This window comes from Dromaius novaehollandiae, chromosome 1 (genome assembly GCF_036370855.1).
Source record: "Dromaius novaehollandiae isolate bDroNov1 chromosome 1, bDroNov1.hap1, whole genome shotgun sequence".
NCBI lineage: Eukaryota > Metazoa > Chordata > Aves > Casuariiformes > Dromaiidae > Dromaius > Dromaius novaehollandiae.
The window spans coordinates 124964576-124985791 of record NC_088098.1 but is presented as its reverse complement, the minus strand read 5'-3'; the positions used below and the strand labels follow the sequence as shown (position 1 = coordinate 124985791).

The 21216-nt window shown below is 35.6% G+C and overlaps 1 protein-coding gene across 4 annotated transcripts in view; it reads right to left on the bottom strand.

Moving 5' to 3' along the window:
* The window catches only part of CASK (calcium/calmodulin dependent serine protein kinase), a 224317-nt gene that overhangs the window by 36133 nt on the left and 166968 nt on the right, over positions 1-21216 (bottom strand). For all 4 annotated transcript variants that reach the window (XM_064497420.1, XM_064497432.1, XM_064497428.1 and 1 more), the window contains exons 12-14: positions 5319-5396; positions 3896-3976; positions 345-533 (exon numbers count right to left, since the gene is read on the bottom strand). In XM_064497420.1, the coding sequence (XP_064353490.1) occupies positions 345-533; positions 3896-3976; positions 5319-5396 (348 nt within the window). The remainder of the gene's footprint in view (positions 1-344; positions 534-3895; positions 3977-5318; positions 5397-21216) is intronic.

Genomic DNA, 21216 nt, shown 5'->3' with positions numbered 1-21216 from the left:
AAGCATATAAGATTCTGCTTTGTTAAACATGTAATTTTGCATTGAAATGCAAACAGTTCAGTTTTATGTTTTAAAGCTTGATCTAGTATAACTACTGCAAGGTTGTTTCTCAATAAAATCAGTTACAGTGGTACAGCCTGTAGTATAGATACATGCATAGCATATTAAGTTATATTCCTCCACAGGAGGATATACACAGAAGGGTAAGTATATACACTGGATGCTGAACTATTCCAACCGTATGGGCAGCTCTACCTGAAAGTGAAGAAACTTGCTTTGAAATCACCATAACACTGGTCTTTAACAGTAAACGGTCAAGAAAAATACTAAAGTTCCCTCCATACCATTGGTTCATCTGTGTTCTTCTGGAACTGCACCAGCCGAACTCGTGTTACATTCTCCATATCCATGTCGCCATTGGCACTTTCTGGAGAATCTCCGTTTAAGTATGGAGAGGTGGGAGGAGGTGTAACTCTCAGCGCTTCATCACTGTAAACTTCATGTGCCACTACATCATGAGTTTGAAGTAAGGCCTAGAGGAAATCACAGTAACAAAATACAAGACTTCCATAATCTCAGATGCCCCTGCTCATTCTTGTGAGTGTTTTTGGATTTCTCCAGAAATTAGAGCAAATCTAAGATACTACTGCCTCACTTTTTATATAGGAACTTTTCTCTTAAAGGAATCTAAGATAAACTTCAGCAGACTCCAAATGCATACACACATGCCCAGCCTTTGTAATCTGCATGACTGAACCTAACTTTCTAACGCAGATACCCCAGTGAGAATGATGCTGCTGCCCTTCTCCCTTACCTTCTTAACACCTACAATGTTTATTGAAACTAATGGAAACTGTTAAGGTCAGAATTAGGCTATCTCTATTTACATGCCCAGACATGGAAATTAGGAAGCTAATTTTTAAGACAAACTATTCTATAATGAATATCCTTGTAAAATGAAAATTTATTCAGATCCCATGGTAGTTCATTATAACAAAGACAGATTGTGGGTCAGTACTGACTGAAAGAATGAAATACTGTTTTGTATTGTTTACTAACATAACCACTTCCATATTCTCCCTGTCCCCTCAGAGCACAGACTCAGCACAATCACACTGAGTTCCAAATTCCTGATAAAAATTAGTCTAAAACAATAAATTGCTCAAATACTAGTACATTATTTTTACTGTGTTTCCTGCTGTAATGAATGACACAACTTATTAAACATACTTAAATATCTTTGATAAGCACAGCGACTGAGTGTGTAAGCATTCTAAGCTAGGGTGAAGACATTAAGCCTACACAACTGTTAAAAATGTAACACATTATTATGAGATAAAAGTTGAACAAAGTATAAACACTTGCAAAGCAGTATCAAAAGAGTATCAGGCTTTTCTATGGTACCCATCCCAGGAGATCTTTAAGAACTCTATGGATCAGCTCCATTTCATATTTGCATTGAACTCTTACTAATGAAGATATTATGGCTAGCTTGCTTCTGTCCGAAAACTAAATAGGATTTACACCTGAATGTGCTAATATTACACCTCTATTAATTCATCAAGGACCAAACAGAGAATGGCTTCTTAGTTCAGGATTGAAAAATCAAATCCTGTTATTACAATATATAATGCAGAATATCAGTCGCCATAGCAGTTTGGTCAATCTATGTTATAGTTAATGTGCTGATAATTTTCATTTAACAAAACATCGAATGTTCATAACTCTGTAACTTGCAAAACCCAGTCTTGCAAGATTTGAGACTGACTACCTAGAATTTGTTTTGGCAGAGAAATCTGACTCTACAATTGCTTAGTCTTTAATTAAAATGTTTAAGGAGGACTTAAACTGAAACGAGCGGTACAAAAACATCCCTACAAAATGTATTTCCGAAGAGGAATCCAAGGCAGTAATGGGATTTTCATGGCTTCTATAAAATCCTAAATTTGTTCCCATGATAGCACAATGATTTTTCCTGATGCCTACTTTGAAAATAATTTATACTTACAAAATGGTCTTTCTCCATAAGGTATAATGTTTTTTGCAATTCTGTGTAGTAGTTAGGCAAAAAAGATAAATTAATTTGTCGGATTCCAAAAAAGGAGCCGAGTACCAGTTAGTACTGTTTCTGTTTTCTTTTTTTTTTTTTTAAATGTTTCCTGCAACATGGCTGAGTACCATTGTACCTTGTTTTATTGTCTATTTCAAGCACGTATCCCTGTTAAATGTTGAACCACATCTGCTACAGATTCAGGATTGGTATTATCTCCAGGCAGTGGAGGCATATCAGGGTGTTGCAGATAACAGAGGAAAGAAGACATATGTCTACATTAGCAATTAGTGCAATGAATTAGGAGTGGTCAGAAGGGTACACAGCTTTGGGTGCTAAGGACCTGATGTTCACACAGTATGCATCTCAGGCGCTTTTAATTCTGACAGCTTCCGTCCTGTTCTGTGGACTGAATGCCCATTAGTGGCTGGATTACACTGGATAAACTTCTGGAATACATCTTCAAGTTTAATTTTATCTGAAAGGAGTCTAGCTTGCATGCTTTGAGACCTGTCCGTGATACCAGCCAAAGCACTGTAAAGGGATAATCAGGAGAGTCAATTCATTTGGCACTGCAAACATGAAAACAGATGCACCCAAAACTACTCTGGTCATCAAAAGAACATACTGGGACATGCAGCTATCCAGATATCATCTTATACCTGAATATGAGGGTGGTTTCAGCTCACTCTTTCTTGGAAATTAGGTTTATCCTTCAGGCTTTTTACAAGACAGTAATTCAGCTTTCAGGTGAGCAAATTCCACAAAGCCCACAGCATATAATCCTTGGGTTAGGGAGAGTCATAATACATTACTTTAAACTGACAATAATGTATATCAGATTCAAAAAAACAATGTTTTATTTCTGAAGCTTGTGAACTTTATCCACAGCATAAACAAAAGAAATCCTTCAGCTAATTTCAAAAGATTGTGAACTTCAGGTGATTTGAATTAGGTTATTAAGTGGTCACACCCCTGATTTTAGGATCATTGCTGCCCACAAATCAGGTCTGTGAAACAGTAGTTGACAGGTAATACAAATTTACTAGACAGTGCACATTATTGATTTATTGTAATCTAATGTTAAATAAACATGCATTTCAGAACAAATTCACATATTTTTATCCTAACAAGACCCTGGGAAAAAAGAAGAATAGAGGATCCCAGTTCTGGCTATGGAAATGCAAAAGGCTTCTTTGCTCTTTTCACATTCCTCCCAGCTAGCCCCAAAAGACCAAGAAAAACTGTAAGCATAATTTGTATTACACCAAACTGAAGCACTAAACTAGAGGCCCTTGGGCTCAGCCAATGAAGTTTTAGTTGCCTAACTAGCCAAATAATTCTACTTAAGAAACAGCTGATTTATGTTTTGTATGGGAGGGGAAAAAAAGAGCTACTGCATTGCCATTATAAAGGGTTAGTGAAAGTATTAAAGAGAGTTCAACCAATAATACGTAACTCCTGTTATCAGCATGATTTTCATATTTTCATGCTGTTTTCTCTTATGATTCCTCTTTGAAACAAAAGGAAGGAAAATAAAATCAAAATAAAATATCTGAAGCACTGTGCTACCTGATGAGCATTGGTCCTTTGAATAAGCATTCCTAAAAACTGTTGCTTAGCCTTGTAACAGCTGCACGCTATGCAACTGCTTGCAAATATATTGGTCCCACGGTAATTGTGGCTATTTTGCCAGTTAGTAGATTAGAAATATTTATGAACAGGTATACTGTATTTGTATGAAGTTTCATCACTTGTAGGTTTTAGGGATAACTTACCAAATTAAAGTTTTTTTTTTTTTTTTAAATAATGATGAACATATTTAAGAACGTATCATTTGCTTACCATGAAATGAGGTTGTGTTAAAATACGCTTTAGCTCCTTTGCATCATTGTTTTCTGGGTAACATGAAATTTCTTCCAATACCTGCAAAACAAGCAGGAAAAAAGTCAGTAACTTTCTTTTAAAACAAAGCTATTAAACAAATAAATGGAGACCCTCACTGGTTGATCAAAATACCTCCTAATGATGATACAAAAAAAAGGTTTATGACAGAAAAGGGCTTAGGAGAATGTGCCCCCAGAGAGTCTAAGAGAATAAATATCTCACTTCCATTTTCTTTCTCTGAGATGAAAAAAATTTTAAGGAAACAGCTACTCCTTTTTCAATCAACAGCATTCCTCTAACAGGTAAGTATCATGGAGAAAGTAGTGAAGCACTAACCACAGGTGACATACTTCACTCCCATCAATTGCTACTTTCACAGTCTCAAACTTACTAAAACAATCAGTTTAAAAGCAAAATTAAAAATACACATAAAAAATCCTCTCTACAAATTAAATTGTTACAAACATGAGATGTAGATGGTCCATCTGCTGCGCCACCTCCAAGCTCCAGATTTTATAAAATCTGGTCCATATTTCAGCTTATCATTGGGGGAAGGAGGAGGGAGTAAATGTTTTAACTCATTTGCTTGCCGCATGATACTTCCACCTGTATTTTCAACATGTAACTATTTGGACAATGAAAGCAGAGCATTTTGCTTTTGGAAGCACCTCTCGGGACATATGCCTAGGAAATTTTGCAGAATAGAACTTTGGGGCTCCTATCAGTGCGACTTCAGTTATTACACACTATTTTACAGTCTTCTTGTTCACTCTATTGTAATAGCACTGTAAACAAGCTTTTCCTATGACATCGCCCTGAACAATTGTACTACTTTTGTTGATGATATATAATACCAGTATTTATTTATTACTTGTCTTGTATTTGTTAGGTATAAGAATTAAGAAATTCTGTGGTGTATTTATCTTTGGTTGTTATGGCCAAACTTTATTGCATCTCTACGTTTGCTTTTCTTAGAACTATTATTGATATTCCTGTTTTTTCTATTGAAAAAGCTGATACCTAGAAAAAAATATGTATGTATTTTAGGAAGAAGTCATACAAACATCAAACTTTCGCTGCAGGGGATTATATTCAGCACAAAAGATACTGTATTTGCCCAACAGGAGTATTCCTTTTGATACTGCTATTGTTGTATCAAAGGTTAAATGATGAAACTGAATAATATATATATAATCCTTACAGACATAATGGAATTCTGCAAGTTTATGCAACATGTTATGTAACTTAAGTAAGCAATGTTAGAAGTAATTCCAGAGATTAATTAAGATTAAAAGCCAGAATACTTATCTGTATTTTAAATGATGATGAAAATGTTCCACAATAAACTTTCAAAGTCAGAAATATATTTTAAAACCATTACCTCTTTGGCTCTCTGTACAGCATCACTTGGAGGATTCCTGATTTGCGGTGAAGATTTTGTGTTAATTTTGTCGTAAAGCTGAAATAACAAGAAAACAAACTGCTGAAATCACATGCTTTGTATAATTATGATGAGCGCTAACAAAAGTCTGCCTACATTACCATGAGTAAGGTGAATTGGTAAACTGCAAGTTCCACATATGTTTTGTAAACAAAAAGTAGCAGCTTAGTGGTTTGCTTTCTTATTTTCTTTAACATTTCCCGATTTGAACATGCCATACATTTGGAGTTTATACAATGACCTGGGAAAGTGTGAGAGGTGAAGGAATTCTGAAAACTTCCCACACATTTTAAACCAACTTACAGAAGGCATACACTTGTTACAGAAGCGATCCAATGAATATTGAATAAATACTGTAAATCATATAATCTGCTATATATTCAAATTAATCTGCATATACCACTTTTCTCAATAAATCAAACATCCCAAGCACTAATTTAAATAAAGCTTAAAACATGGGAAAATGCATTATCTGACTGAAATGCTCTTGAAGATGAAAAGCTACAAAAGCCTAAGTCTTTGGAGAAGAACAAAACAATTCTACCTGAGAAACAAGGCTCACACAAAGATTACCCCTGCTTTACTAGGATTTTCTATGGTTAGAAGGCGGCCAATTTATTTACATAAGAAATCATAACGCTCCAAGGTAAAATTTTTTTTTTTATGTTTAACTGTTTAAAAACCCTGAATCACATGAAATACAGTAGAAGAGAGAGCTGTCTTCAATTCCAAGTTCGAGACTGATGTTGTAAGACTCTCATGTACTTACACCTAACAGAATGCACATGTTTTAAAGGAATAAACATATACTTAAAAATACACAGACATTGCAATAAGTTCTAATTTCTAATTAAAACCTTTGGCTTACTTTTGAAACAATATAATGATGCTCATGCCTGTATTATTATTAATTATCTTCCTATTTATTTATGTTACACTTCTCTAAAATGTAAGCTAGCAAAAATAAACATAAATAACTATTTTTAGGGTATCAGAGAAATGTTTATTACAGTGAGGGCGATCAAACACTGGGACAGGTTGCCCAGGGAAGCTGTGGAATCTCTCATCCTTGAGATACTCAGAATTCAACTGGACAAGACCCGAGGTAACCTGATCTAACATTGAAAGTAGTCCTGCTTTGAGCAGGGGATTGGACCAGGTGACCTTCCAGGCCCCTTCTAACCTAAATTATTCCTTAAATCTACCTAAAAACTATTCAGAATTCTACAGATACCTTCAAAGGAAAGTACTCATATACAGAAAAATAACATATATAAACAAGCGTTCAAAATACACAAGGGAACCTAACAGTAATAGTTTTAATAGAATCTATTTAGATGACAAACAGCAAGTGCCAAGAAAAAACCCAGACACAACTATTCAGCACCAAGTCACGGCGCTGTAAAGGATGAGTTGGTAGGAACTCCACATTTCAGCTACTCAGAGTTGTCAGGAGCTCTCCTTTGCGAAACTGCCATCCTCACTGTTTGGAACAGGACTGGCCTCAGGCATTTGAAAAAAAGAAATCCTCACACTATAGCAGTGTTTTCTCTTTGTCATGTGAAACACCATTCAGTTTTAGAAGAGCTATAAATTACAATAAATATAATTAAAATGATGATGCGATAGGGTTGTGTTCTTTAACAGTCTAATGAAAACATCGATGATTTCAGTCTATGCTCATATAAGTACTAAAAGAGGAAAAAACATCATTTCCAAAAACATTGCCAATGGAACAGCTGTACCAGCATCTTGGGGAAAGAAGAGCAGAAAAGTCAAGCTAAACCAGTTTCTTCCACGTCCAACAACTCTTAATTTCTCCTGCCAAAACAATTCTGTACTCAATAGTTTAAGAAGCAACAGCCTTGACCAGTGTTAAAGCTCTTGAGTTGCATACACAATTATTTGTTTTTTACCTTTTTTTAAATAAGCAAATAAAACCCACCAAAATCCCAGCAATCCCAAATTATTAAGTTTCATATTGATACGCCACCTGAGCAACAGCATCAAGCACTGTGTGGGAGAAGCTGTTGGAAATGCATGATACACAACATGAATATTACTATTGAGTATATTTTTCTAAACAGCCGCACGTGCATCCTGTTTAACATTAATGAAATTCCAGAAAAGTTAGGATGAAAATACAATTTATTAGTTCTCTCTCGCAACTGTTTAAAAGCTAAGTATTTCATTGAAGTGGCTTTGTTATGCTGATCCAAACCAACTAGCAGATTACAAAAACTGTCATGGGAGCGGATTAGGTATCTTGCGAAAAAAGAAAGGATGCAACAGGGAAAGTAAGAAGGGAAGCGCCTGTAAGGACATTTAGGAAAAAAAACCTCAACAGAAAGTTCAAACTAAACGAGTTTGAACTAATGAACTAAAGCTGCATTTATTTTCCCGTAGCACCTTCATAATGAGTTATACATTTAAAATTTGATCTCCTAGGACAGCTATTTACTGAGATTTGCTTCCAAGGCACCAACCCGTTAGAGAGAGACTCTGACAGTACTTACAAGAAAAACCTTCATATTTTCATTAAGGCCTAGGGCCTGTATATTACCAAGCCCTGGGATTCATCCATTATTTCTGGAGGAAGAACACAGCCTGAACTAGGGAAAGTATATTTTGGAGAGCTTTGCCAGCACCAAGAGATCTCTTCTAGAGAATCTTCTTTCGTATTCTACCTTCAAAGCTCATTGCAGTGGAAGGACTGGCTCATGTATCTAACAGAAACACTGGTGTAAGCAAACAGTCTACACTGCATTACATTTTTACCATGAGTATAATGTGCTTTTCCCTAACATTCTGTCCAACCTTAACTCTAAAAAAGAAGCAGCGACCAAAACCCCAAACAAATCTGAACAGAAACTTGAACCTCTCAAACTTCAAATGAATTTTCAAGTGTAAGTTCCTAATTAAAATCAGGAACATTTCATGAAGCAATACAGATCCAAGAAAAAAATACATACACCTTTACTTTTTCTTTCTTTAATTGAGTTACCATCATTTTAACCTCTGCATGCAAGGAAAAAGAAAAGTGTATATCTGGCCAAATGGAAGATCATACATATAGAGAGCAAAGAACATAAGTAATACCTACAGAGGAGGAACTATCTTGGCAGGGGGAAGAGACGTTCTCAGGCAGTCAGAAAGCATAAAGTCAGCTGAATATGAGTTTCTAACAGTGCAACACTACAGCCAAAGGCCATAATATAATGACAATATCAATTAAGAAACAGGAAGATTATATGTTGTTCATGGTAGGACAACAGATCACTATTCTGTCCTAGCATTCAATATACAGGAAGGATGCTAAAAGAAAGCTCAGAGCAGCTTTCCAAAAGATACCTCCCTCCCCTTGAGTATTAGAAAAGGCTTAACAAAGACAGAAGTTTGATAATAAAAGCACATTTAGTTTAAGTGACAAAATTACGACACGATCCACTGAAAGGAAATAGCTGTGACAAATTCGGAGTAGGACTAAAGCACAAAAGTCAACATTGCAGGTAATTCAGGGTGGGACTAATTTTCTCACTTTGGAATTTTTAAAGTCAGAAGTAGACATTTTTGCAATGGTATCCTCTAATTCAAATTCATGGGATTTCTAGCTTACCATGGGATCAGGCTTTTGCTTTTCCTAGCGACATATTCTATGAACAACAGATCAAGCTTTAAAATTGCAGTGCAAGTCACTTGTTTTGTAACTTGTTGAAAAAAGATATCTACAGAAACTCGTGTTTCAAGAACCATCCTCAAAGAAGCCAATGACAATACCAATGAACTGTTTTTGTATGTGAAGTTATTAATGGTCAAATAAGCTTTCCACATCTGAAAGCCAAAATGACATGGAAAAAATGCAGTCCATCAATTCCTGTAAAAGTCAAAACAAACAAACAAAACATGGATAATCAGATAATCATTGCTGTCTCTGTTCTGAATTACTTTTAAATCAGGAGCTGACTGCAGCTTATTTATTTATTTATTTTTATTTAATAAATAGGCCACAATATTTAGGTTTTAACTGTGGTTCTTTCAAATGGTGACAAACACTGTCTTGGCCTAAAATTGTATTTAATCCATTTTTAACAACAAATCAAATGCATTCATCACTGTAATTTGGTGTTAGCAACAGAAAAGTTTCCTAGTAGAGACAATTATCAGTATTGTTACCAAACCATCTTGACATCTATTTTAAAATCTCATCTGGAAAAAATCTTCTCTTCTTTAGGCCACTGAATTTCTCTCTGGTATAATGCATTACCAGAATAAATTACTTTGGAGTGGGTGGCACAAAATACAATACATGAGACAAATGTAATTATTACGCATTGAAGACAGTAAAATGACAAGACTGTTTTCAAATCTATAAACGCACACACAGGAATACTCCTTGGACCACTCATCTTGTCCACGTTCACATGTTCTTATATATTTCTAATACATCCTTAAGAGAAATTAAAATAATGATATATACAAGATAGTATCAGAAGTAATATTTTTACATTAGCTGTTAATATAGTCACAGCAAAAATAAGAAGATACAAGCACAATATGTATCTTTAGAAACATGTGAAGTCCAAAAACTGTGAAAGGATGTTATTTTGTTTAGCAATTAACCTATTACAGAATGGTATTCACTTCATTTCTTTTGATGGCCCTACGGTCATTGGTTTTGACAAATCTCTTCTACATACACAAAAGTTGGACGGCTGGGTGTTGTCAAGGTGGAGTATACAAGTTTGAGAAATAAATCATATTCAACTTCAAACAAAGGGGAGGAAAGCTCACACATTTATAGAGTCAAGCTGTTTGGCCTCCTCTATGGTCGCAGAAAAGAGATTACCCTCCAGAGGGTAATTCAAAACATTTAAATTCCTCCTGCTCTGAACAGCCCATCTATAACAGCCTCTCTCTTTCTATTCCTTGATTGGAGGTGGCTAAATGAAATACATGATTCTGTATGTTATGAATTCCACCAATGTCCTCACAGCTCATGTGACAGATTACAGTAAAGAAAAAACAGCTACAGTTCCTTCTTACTACTGAAATCATTGGTGGAATCAAAAGAACAGTAAGAGTTGATTTTTTTTCCCCATTCCCCTCTATCTAATCTATCTACTACTATCTATTCCCTACCTAGGCTATCCTACTGCTATCACCTTACATTGGCTGACATGGGATGATAATAACTTCAGTAGTCAGGACTATGGTGCAATGTAAATACACTCGAACTTCATATTTGATGCACCCAAGAATTCCAGCAAATCTGTCCATTTTATTACTGTAGCTTTTAATTAATGCAATTTTTAAGTAAACCCAGAAACACAGACTGCATTAGTACTTCTTAGTACTTGCTTTGTGTGTTTAATTTTGTTAATATACTGTTTCAACAGTAGCATTAAAAATTTTTGAAAGCATTAAAAAAAAAAGTCTGCTTCTGAAGTGTTTTTCATTTGGTATGTATCTACATAACCAAAAGGAAGAATCAAGAATATTATTTTTTATTTTTCATTCCTAACTTTAGCAATCAGTGTGTTAAGTCTGGATATATTTTTTTAGCAGTATGTAATTAAGTCTATTTGGAAAAACACATTAACTCCACCCATAATTTGTCTTTACTGGTTATAGATGATGGTAAGAAGCTTTCAGACAGAACAAACCAGGAGCTGGTAAGAGAGAGCAAAGCTTGTACTATGCATTAACACAAGAGGAACTGGTGAAACACTCCTACCTTCTTTACAGTCTTCTAAAACAAGACTGTTTTGCAATATTCTTCAAATAGTTTTGCACTTAAACTACGGTTACAGCAGAAGCAGACACTTTTAAGCTCATGTATACGTATTTGGAATTTACAGCCTAATAGTCCATCCCTGAAAGCATTTGAAGTAATAGTGTTGTTTCACGTATGCACATCAACAAGAAATTTTGTTTCCTTGAACATAAGGGGGAAAAAAATCCAAAACATCTTTATAAGCAGATTTTGCAAAATGTGCACAAAAACTTTGAATGGAACTTGTTTGCATACAACACAGATTAAAGTAAACATTAATGCCAATTACATCCAGGCTTTATATACTCCTGTAGTACAGAACACATTACTCAGCTAGCTAAAAGGCTTTATTCACATAAAAAGGCATTTTTTCCCAATGTGTTGTCTTTTAGTAGTCCTGCGAACCTAGGTCCTTCAGGAGAGGTATCAAAGGTGGTTACTTACAGCAGGGCAAAATCATGTGCCCTGCTGATGGACTTTCTTCTGCTGGAGCACTTCATTTGGAAGTAATAGCAACTAACCCCTGCCCCTTCCCCCAACAGCCCAACCTCCAACAATTTCACTCAGCAAAAAGCATAAATATAAGTTAAAAATTTATAATCATTAAAAAAATCATAAAACCGAACCTACATGTATCATGAACAATTTGGGACAATAACTTATTTTTGAAAGTATAATGTAAAGTGATTGTTTGTATTTAAGATTTATGGGATGTGGCATTCTTAAAATTTTAAGTCATTTAAACAATTTTTGCCGAGCAGTCCATTTCTCTTTTATTGCACAGTTCTGAAACTTAAAGAGGTATCTTTATTTCAGTATTAAATTTAACATAATCTTTACTTGTCCCCTACTATTTTCCATCAGTTCTGACCTGAATAATTCCCATTTCTCCACCAACTGCCAAGTTTTTTTTGTAATAGAATTTATCTTTCCCAAAGGACTTTTAACTATGTACTACAGACTGGCATTGTATTTTTGATGTATATAGCATCTAGTATATAGACTCCATGACCCATAACTGCAATTCTCAGCTGTAGTAAGAATGAAATAAAAGAGTGTATTAAAATTGTATTAACATTATACTGAAAAGACTGTATTAAAATTATATATACATATATATAAATGACTGGGCACACATAAACACACACTGCTGAATACAAACAATGAACTTATTTCACAAACATTGTTCTATACTAAAAAAAGCATACAGCATAAAGCATCTTCAATTTATAAAGCCTCCTTTTCTTTTAGGGACTAGAGCACAGGTTACAGAACATCCAGGCACATACTAAAAATCCTGAAAATCTCAACTGAGATTAACATATAATTCTTAGAAATACAACGAAAAACCCCCAAATTCTGTACATAAAATGTAATTTCTGTTTAAAGCTCTTGATACTTTACTTTCGTGAAACTAACTGCTTTCTGAAGCCATTTATACTTTTGCTTTCCAACTCTAGCTGATCATCTCAATTCCTTCACTCCATTTCTTCTCATTTTCTGACATAAAAAATTATAGAAAATGAATAAAACCCTAAAAGTTTAGCCTAAGTTCTCAATCTGCTATAGCAATGTAAATGATAAAAAGAAACAAAAATCAACTCGGTCAAGTTGCACTTCTCTGCTTCACTGTTTTTTCACTTGTAAAATGTTAAGAATGCATTTCTTTTCCAAAACATCATGAAACAAAGAGCGAACAATGCAATTGTTGTAAAATGCCATAGCAGTTGTAACCTTTGAAATTGCCAGGCTTTTGAATACTTTGCATCTCAGTCTCACTCACTCCTCAGCACCAGTTTTCTGCATTTGCTACACAGAAAATTAAGAGCTTCCTCTTAAAAAGCTTAACAATTGCACCCAATACATTAACAAGACTTAATGCACCAAGTAAACATAAACTGACATTAGGGGGAATTAACAGAATAGCACTGCTCCTTAAAAAGACAAGTGTTATTTTAAATTGTGTATGCTACAACACAAGCGTTGTTAAGAGAGTACCCACAAGTCAAGTAGTCTCACTATCAGCTGAGCAGCTTTCTTCGTAGGAGTTGAGACTTTTTGCCTTCTGCCTGTATAAAGGGAACACATTTCTTCTGATATTTAAAAGCAGACTACACAAAAGTCTAATCCACAATCAGGCAGGCGAGACAAAACAAACTTTTCTCCTCTGACTAGTTTTTCAGATGTGCACAAATTCCTTCTTAACTGTTTCCCGTAACAGGAGTCAGAATACTGTCTGACACAATCCCCATTTAATGTCACAGTCAAAAATTTATATCCTTCACAACTAGCACAAATTTAGCCTCACTGCCTGGTCTAATCTTGAATGCAATCAAAGTTAGATTACACAGTAAAATCAGTAACTGTTTTATCTCTCCGGAATCTGGGAGTTTCTGTGAAACAAAGGAGAAACTTCTTTATACTCAAAACAAGAGCTACCGAACTGCGAGAGTATAAATAAACATGATCTAGCAACAAAAATACACATCAGGGAGGATTTAGTTATAGTTCAAACAGACATATACTGGGCTGCCAACCTCAAATATTAAATCCCCAAATTGAAATATCTAGAAATAATTATTAAAAATTTACATCCTTAAATATTTGACTTTGGCTTTCTAAGCAATACAATAATTTGCAACTCTGATGTTTGTTAATCTTTGTTACCTTTCACAAATCCTTAGAGTGATACTCCACTGACTGCAAAAGCTTCACGAGCCAAAAGCTGAAAGAAACCTGCAACTTACTGAATGAAGCAATATTCACCAGCAATATAATCAAGGAAGCCAATTTAAGAGCCAGCTAGATGACTGATAAATCCCCTTGTTCTTTCCTCTCCCACTTCAGTTTCACCATCTCTTTTTCCATGCAAAATGTTCTAACCTTCGATGCCTGCTTGTTTCCTTGTGGTTCTACACCCTCACGGAAATGCTTCTCTGAAGGTAACAAATCTTATTGGCAAACACACTAGATAATGAAGGTCATGGTCAGCCGGGGCTCTAACTTGTGTTTAAAGGCAGTTTGTTCTTTTAAACCCTCTGCTTCTCACAGTTGAGCACTGTGCTTGAAGTTGACTATTAGCTTTTAGCATCAGAGAACTACCATTCATCTCCCAGCATAAATCTACAGTGCATATTACTGTCTCATCCTGTACGGAAGTCTAAACCATATTTAAGACTCTACACATTACAACTCTCCACAGCTCTGAACTTTTTTCTCTGCAATACAGGTATCAGTATAGGAGTATGATCAACCTTTATATTCAAGTTCCCCATACAGTGAAATGCTGTGCAATTAACTAGCCAAGAAAACTACTCCAGTATAAAGGTTTTAAGTAGTAGTTTATTAACTAAAACAAAGGTTTCCCAACATGTACTCACAGCACAAGGTAGTTTGAAGTGCTACACAAATTCTGTCTGAACAGACAAATGTTTGCTTCCGTGTGTGTCATAGCACAGAACTGAGAGCTGCTGTCATTGAAGCTTGCTACTTCAGGCACTCACACTTTCGGTAACCCTCACAGAGGTTATGCTAATTAGAAATACTCAACTTCTTCTACATTCATGCAACACAAATTGTCTTCAATTCAAGAAAAAATCTACTAGTAGCAAACAGAATCCTGCAGTTTCACTTTATTCATGATTGTTTATGTAATGGAACTGAAATGTACACATTCTTTTACTTTGTTAACAGGAACTTCGAGCTGCAAAATGTAGGCAATTTGGTTCTAAAAGTCACTTGTATTCTCACATATTCTTAATTTGTTACTTTTAGAACAGAACTACACTTGTTGCTACCTGTCTTGGAAGTTAACATTAAAACAGATTTTGCTTATTCCTTTTCTAAAACAACTGTTAAAAAAGAATGGTGCCATGTAAACTCAGTCAACTCTACGGAATTTCAACATCTACTCTAAATGGCTTCCCTTTTAAGGCACCATCCCATATTTGGGCTTTTTTGCTTGTTTTATTTTAAATCAATAACTTGATAACTGTTTAGGTGAGGGAGGAGGGAGAACTACTCAAGCAAACTGAGCAAAATGTTTTTCTTCTGCATTTAGTTTCATTCCCACTGCACACATCTGGCAAACACTGTCTTCCATGGAGAATAAAAGTGACAAATTTTGCTTAGTTAGATACACAAAAACTGAAATTCTGACCATGCAGACTTGACATAACAATGAGGCTAAATCCCAACTGGAAGTTTTTTAATAGCTGTTAGCAGGTTGTTAATAACCACATTTCTGAAGTGTGCAGAGGATACTACATGCTTATTAGTGGATAATGCCTTACCATTTGGAGGAGGAGGAAATAGATTAACTGATCTACTTCAAGAACTGCTAAAATACAATCCTTGACCCTTCCGTGAGCCAGACATGACAACAACCGCTGCCTGCCAGATGTGGTCCTACTGAGCTGCCAGAAGAGTGTCTTAGTGAAGTCCAGACTATGAAGGTTCTTTTCTACCGAGGATGAATATAGCATAAAAGACAGATGATGACAGGTGTGGTAACAGTCCTATTACGGTGGAATTCTGAAATTATCATAGATTTCCTTTTGAATGGAAAACACATCCTCTAACCCCTAAAAAGTGCAGACCGAAAGGAATGTATATGCATTGCCCTGTATAACCTGCCCAATGGTTAAAAAGGAATAAAGAAAGAAACCCTCCTCATTGCATTCGCAGGGTCTATCTATTGGTAGCAATTTGATTACATGAGCAGTTTGAAGGAAAGCATATGGCCCTTTGCCAGTGTTGGCCACAGGCAAAGATGCTAAGTGGCATTACATTACCATGCAGTATTTTATCATCTAAATCTTACACTGACATCCAATTTTGTATTAACACCACATGCATGTCTAACTCCCTCAAATGTCTTGCTATGGGGTGTAAGATCCACGTCAAGGTTGAAGAGGAAGCTTGCTTATGCAATTTTTTACTTCCATACTTTATGAAGTTACAAGATTTTAAGTACTCAGTAAGTCTTTTTCTAATAAAATCTAAAGTAATCTGTCACAGAAACACTAGAGCATACAGTTAGTTTAGCTGAACAAATCTGGTTGAATGAACAATGGAGCGGATGCCATTGCCAAGAAACCTAAAAATTATTACAGCTGAATTTAAAGCCATTCAAATCAGATATTTTAATTTTTGATTTTCCCCCTTGACATTTTTCCTCACGAACCTTTTCCCCTTCTTTTCCTGACAGCCTCTTCTTCACTCAATTTTTCATTGTCTCTCCACTTTTTTGCTACTGCCTTTTATATTACTTTTATCAGTAGTGTTCTTCATCCACCAACCCAGTGATCAATTCAGACAAAAGCAGCTTTTGTTTCCATTTATTCAGACCACAGGAAATGACCCTGGATGATGAGATAGTTCAGTGCAGCAACCCTACGATGACTTGGAAGTATAACTGGACAAATCAGTCAAAATAAAATAGTGGTCCAAATGCTTTTTCTCAGCCCTAACTTTTGTTTAGCTCTGGAAAAGTCTCAATACTGTTTCTGCAGAGCAGTTCCAAAAATAGTATTAAGAGTGACAAAAAACATCAGGTAACCATTTAATTAAGTCACCCTTTAGCACCTGGATGCGTCCAACTACTAAAACAAAAGAGAAAGATCACCATAGTAAGCTATTCAATCATGCTATACTGCACAATATGGAACTTTTTTATTTCTTTTTGACATTTTACATAAAACCTTACAGGCACAAAGTTTAATCTTACTTTAGCATAATTTATTTTACTATTTACACTGCAAATTCAGCAGGAACACATCACTTTATCCATTTTGACAGTACTTAAGATGGGAGGGGCGAGAGAGGAGCTAACTGTGATTGTTGCTCAACCATACTACAGATTTGAGACAAACAGGGAATAAAACTAGAATGTCTCCAGGTCAGAAGGCACAGACAAACAAATATAACATTTCCTGAAAGAGCATCTTTCTAAAACACTCCAAAAGACTAGACTAAAGAGGCTGCAACATGGAGCTGTGTGCTAAGACTAGCTCCCAGGAAATCCAAGGGAACTCAAAAGTTAAGGTATGGAGCATTGAAAAAGCTTCTCCATTTTTCTGTGTACCTAAATGTTGTGATATCTGCTGCATCTAAACTTTCTGATCAAAAGAAAAAACAGATAATGTACCTAGCTGTAAATCCAGTCAAGAGGTAACAATCCTGGAGCAGAACTGCAGCAGGCATAAACTGTAGGGAAATTGCACAAAATTCAACCTGAAACCGAAACTATACAAACCAAGACAGCTCCGTACACTAAGCCCACTATGCTTGCGTATGTAGGTGCATCTATTTTTTAATTGTCATTCTTATACTGCTAGCATTCCAGACAAGTAGCAATTTTAGTCTGTGCAACGATAAAGGAAATATTACATGTATATTACATGGCACATTGCCTTTTACAGTCTTCATAGGACACCAATTTTTTTCCATTTGTTCACCTTTGACCTATTTTTTTAAGCTGATATATAGATATCTGATAATAGCAGCTTCAAAGACATGCTTACGCTTACACTGGCTCAGACCACATGACCAGGTGCCAAGATGTCCAGTAATATCTGACTTGAATGTCCTATTTCTGTGCAAAGTGATATCATTTTATATTCAGCAAAGATTAGCTATTAACAAATTTTAGCTCTACAGGGGGACTTATTCCTTCTTAGCAGAAGCCACCATGTGCTGTGTGCTTATTATGTAAATCCAAAGATTTCACACTTGAGAGATAAAGAGCTAGGGAAAGGACTAACATTATTGGACTAGTCTCTCAGCACATTTCACTATATGTTTTATCATGAAGATTAACTTACAGATACAATAAATTAGGACTCTAATCTAGTAATTAGCCTCAGATTTTAAGAAAAATTCAACTTAATGTTCATATAAAAATAATTTACATTATGTGATTCTATTGGCCGTGAAAGCAGCAATTCTCATTAACTGACAGCAGAAGTTAAAAGCTATGCCAGACAGCGCATGCACATAGCTCATCAAAGAGGAAAAGGGTGCAGTTTAGCAAAATCCTACATCAGACACGATATATATGGGCAAACATACGTTATTTCAAATTGAAAAGCGTGGTAAGCAAAGCATGGATTGAATAATGTTAACTAAATACACAAAACACTTTAAATGATAGTGCCAAAACAAAAAACATTTAGATTTGAGTAGACTAAGAGGTTTCTCATCTCCTCCAAGGGGGTGGAAACTCTTCAATTCCTGCTGCCCTGAGCTCACTGCAGACATTCAGAGTATCTTTCGTCCCTCTACTTTACACCACCAGGTATCTCCTGTACGCCATCTAATCTCTTTCTATTTCAGGGACTCCTTGCCACCAATCCCTCTGGCCATTTTTTATTGTTATTTTTGTATCAACTCCACTCCTATTCCATATCCCAGAGGTTTCTTTGTTTTCATTGTCAGTGTTTTAACTTCTGTTGGAAAGAAGAAAGAACTAAAATTAGGATAAGGCAAAGTTACTGCTATGCACACAACAGCACCAACACCATAGCCATCTGAAAAAAATCAACACAACAATGAAATTTTATGGTCCAAATGAAAAAAACAAAACTGAAAACATACCCTTGCCCTTATTCTGGGATGTACCAGGACTAGTGTTTTGAAAGTCATGGGTGATAATTATGCAGTTTTCAGAAGCATTACATAATGCCCCTGCTACATTATTGTTTGCTTTTGAGCATTATCCTTTAAAATAGATATCAACAAACTTGAGACATCCAAGTGGTGAGCAATAAGCACAGGGAAATTTAGAAAACATGATTATAAGGATTATCTGAAGGAACTGCATTTCTCTGACGTAACAAAAAAACCCGAAGGGATGAAAAAAAAATCAAAACATTGACAGTTTTCCTTTTGCAAAAACATCAACGATCAGTTGCTCTTCATGTTCACTGATAACAAAACAAGAAGAAATTTGCTTAACATGCAGCAAAGATGCTGGAAGTGCTGGAGAAAATTTTTTAATTAAAAAGTCAATGAAACATTGGGATGGGATACAGTGAGAAGGAAATTTCCTTTGCTGTAACTTTTAGTAACATAGTAGCAAAATATTAACGGAGGCCCCTTCCATCCTGTTTCTGTGAGTTCATGTGTTACCTGTTTTCTTGAAAAAAGCATTGGAACCTGATAGCCAAAAAATGAGAGTATTAACCCTAAATCATTTTCTGTTTTAAGTTTTTCTTTGTTTTTGAGACTTGTATTATGATTTAACCAGGTACTTTAACATATTTGCAACCTCAAGGCCACAGACAATCCCAATGTTTCAGTAAAGCTATGCAGTCACTTAATTATGTTGCTGAATCAGAAATCTGAATTAAAGCTGATCTTAGGAACAGAAACCAAGGCACACTGCCTTCTTAAGATGACATCCAGCAGTTAATCAGATAAAAGTAAACATAAGCCAAAAACCCCTCAATCTCTCAATACAGGGAAGGGTATAAAAGAGCTTAGTTTACATGGAACATGCCCTGATACACCTGCAGAAGAAGCCTTGTTGTCTCCCTCCTGCCCACCCCCCTGAATATGACCTACTGCATTAACTACAGACTCAGGCTAAGGCTAAACAGGCTTCAACCCCTAGTCTGTGAGTTGAATTAAACTCTTCAGGGTTGGCTCACCTTCTCAAACAAAAGGACGCAAATGACCACTGGCTTCATTCCAGACAGAGAAGCCAAACAAAACTGGATAAAGCCACGATGATTCCAGAGGGCCTGCAAAGGACACAGCTTCTTGCCTGTTCTGTGACAAGGAACACATCTTGTGCCAGGAGGTACTGACGTGGGAGTTACAACCATTTTTTGTTTCTCCCTACTCAGGTAAACTTTACCTAATGATATATTGAAAATGAAAATACACTGCAATGAGCTCTGCAGTACCCAGAACAGTCAACTTGTACCAGCCAGCTACTTGGGTAACTGGAAGTAGGATGCAGTGAGGCCTGACTGACTTTGAAGACAAGAGTATATTCTCCTAGGATGTTACTATGCTGCCTTTGGGTATTTTAATGTAAACTATGTGTAGACTGAAATTCCATTCTGAAGGAAACTCCCAGCACCAACAAACTGGAAATGTTTAATACTTATGAACTGTATCTCAGGCACTGCAGCATTTCTTTATTTTTATCAAATATCAGAGTATGCAAGTCCCAAGCTCCTGCAGAAGTAAGATCATCTGAGAATCTCAAGTCTTATTAAAATAAAAGCAGGTAGCCCTCATGATAATTAAAAGAAAAAAAAAAGTACTGAAGCTAACTTGAATTACATTCAACATTAAAAAACGTAAAGAAAGTGTATGAAGTCAAATATGAAAATGATTATACCTCAAAACAGTACCAAGTGAAGTCAATTAAATGTTCTACAAGTGCCAGGAACACAATTTTATGGTTCTTTGCCAGATCAGGACCCAATACTACAAAATACACTGAAATAAAAGGCATTCTTGGTTTCTATGTGCTAAAAATGCCTATGCTTTTATAATAAGATATGTTGGCACACAGACACACACACTCACAATGTTACACTACTGACACAGGGAAGATGACATTACGCCAAGTGGAATAGGCTAAATAGTGCTATTCTCATTAAAATAGGTATTTTATTAAGCTGAATTTCACTTGATGATTTACCACATCAGTATTATGCTTGTAAATATTAAGAATGACAAACATCAGTTGGGGGAAAAAAAAAACAGGTTAAAGGTCACAAAACAACTATCACAGTCATGTGACTTGCCCCAGAATTTTGCATTCTTGGAAGGTGGTGGATGCATATATTTCTCAAAAATGAATCTTAATCAACATAAATATTACTGTTAGCTCTTATTTTTATTACTCTTATGTTTAACAAACCCTGACATAAACCAGTATTACAGTGGAGATTATAAAAAAGGAACAAAAAATGGCTCCTGCTCTGAGGTCTAAATATCAGCAAAACCTATATAAATTTTTAAGACTGAGAAACAGGGAGAACCAGAAAACAATGTGATGATGCTGACTAGCACAGTGGTCTAAACATCCTAGGAGAAAAGGAAGTA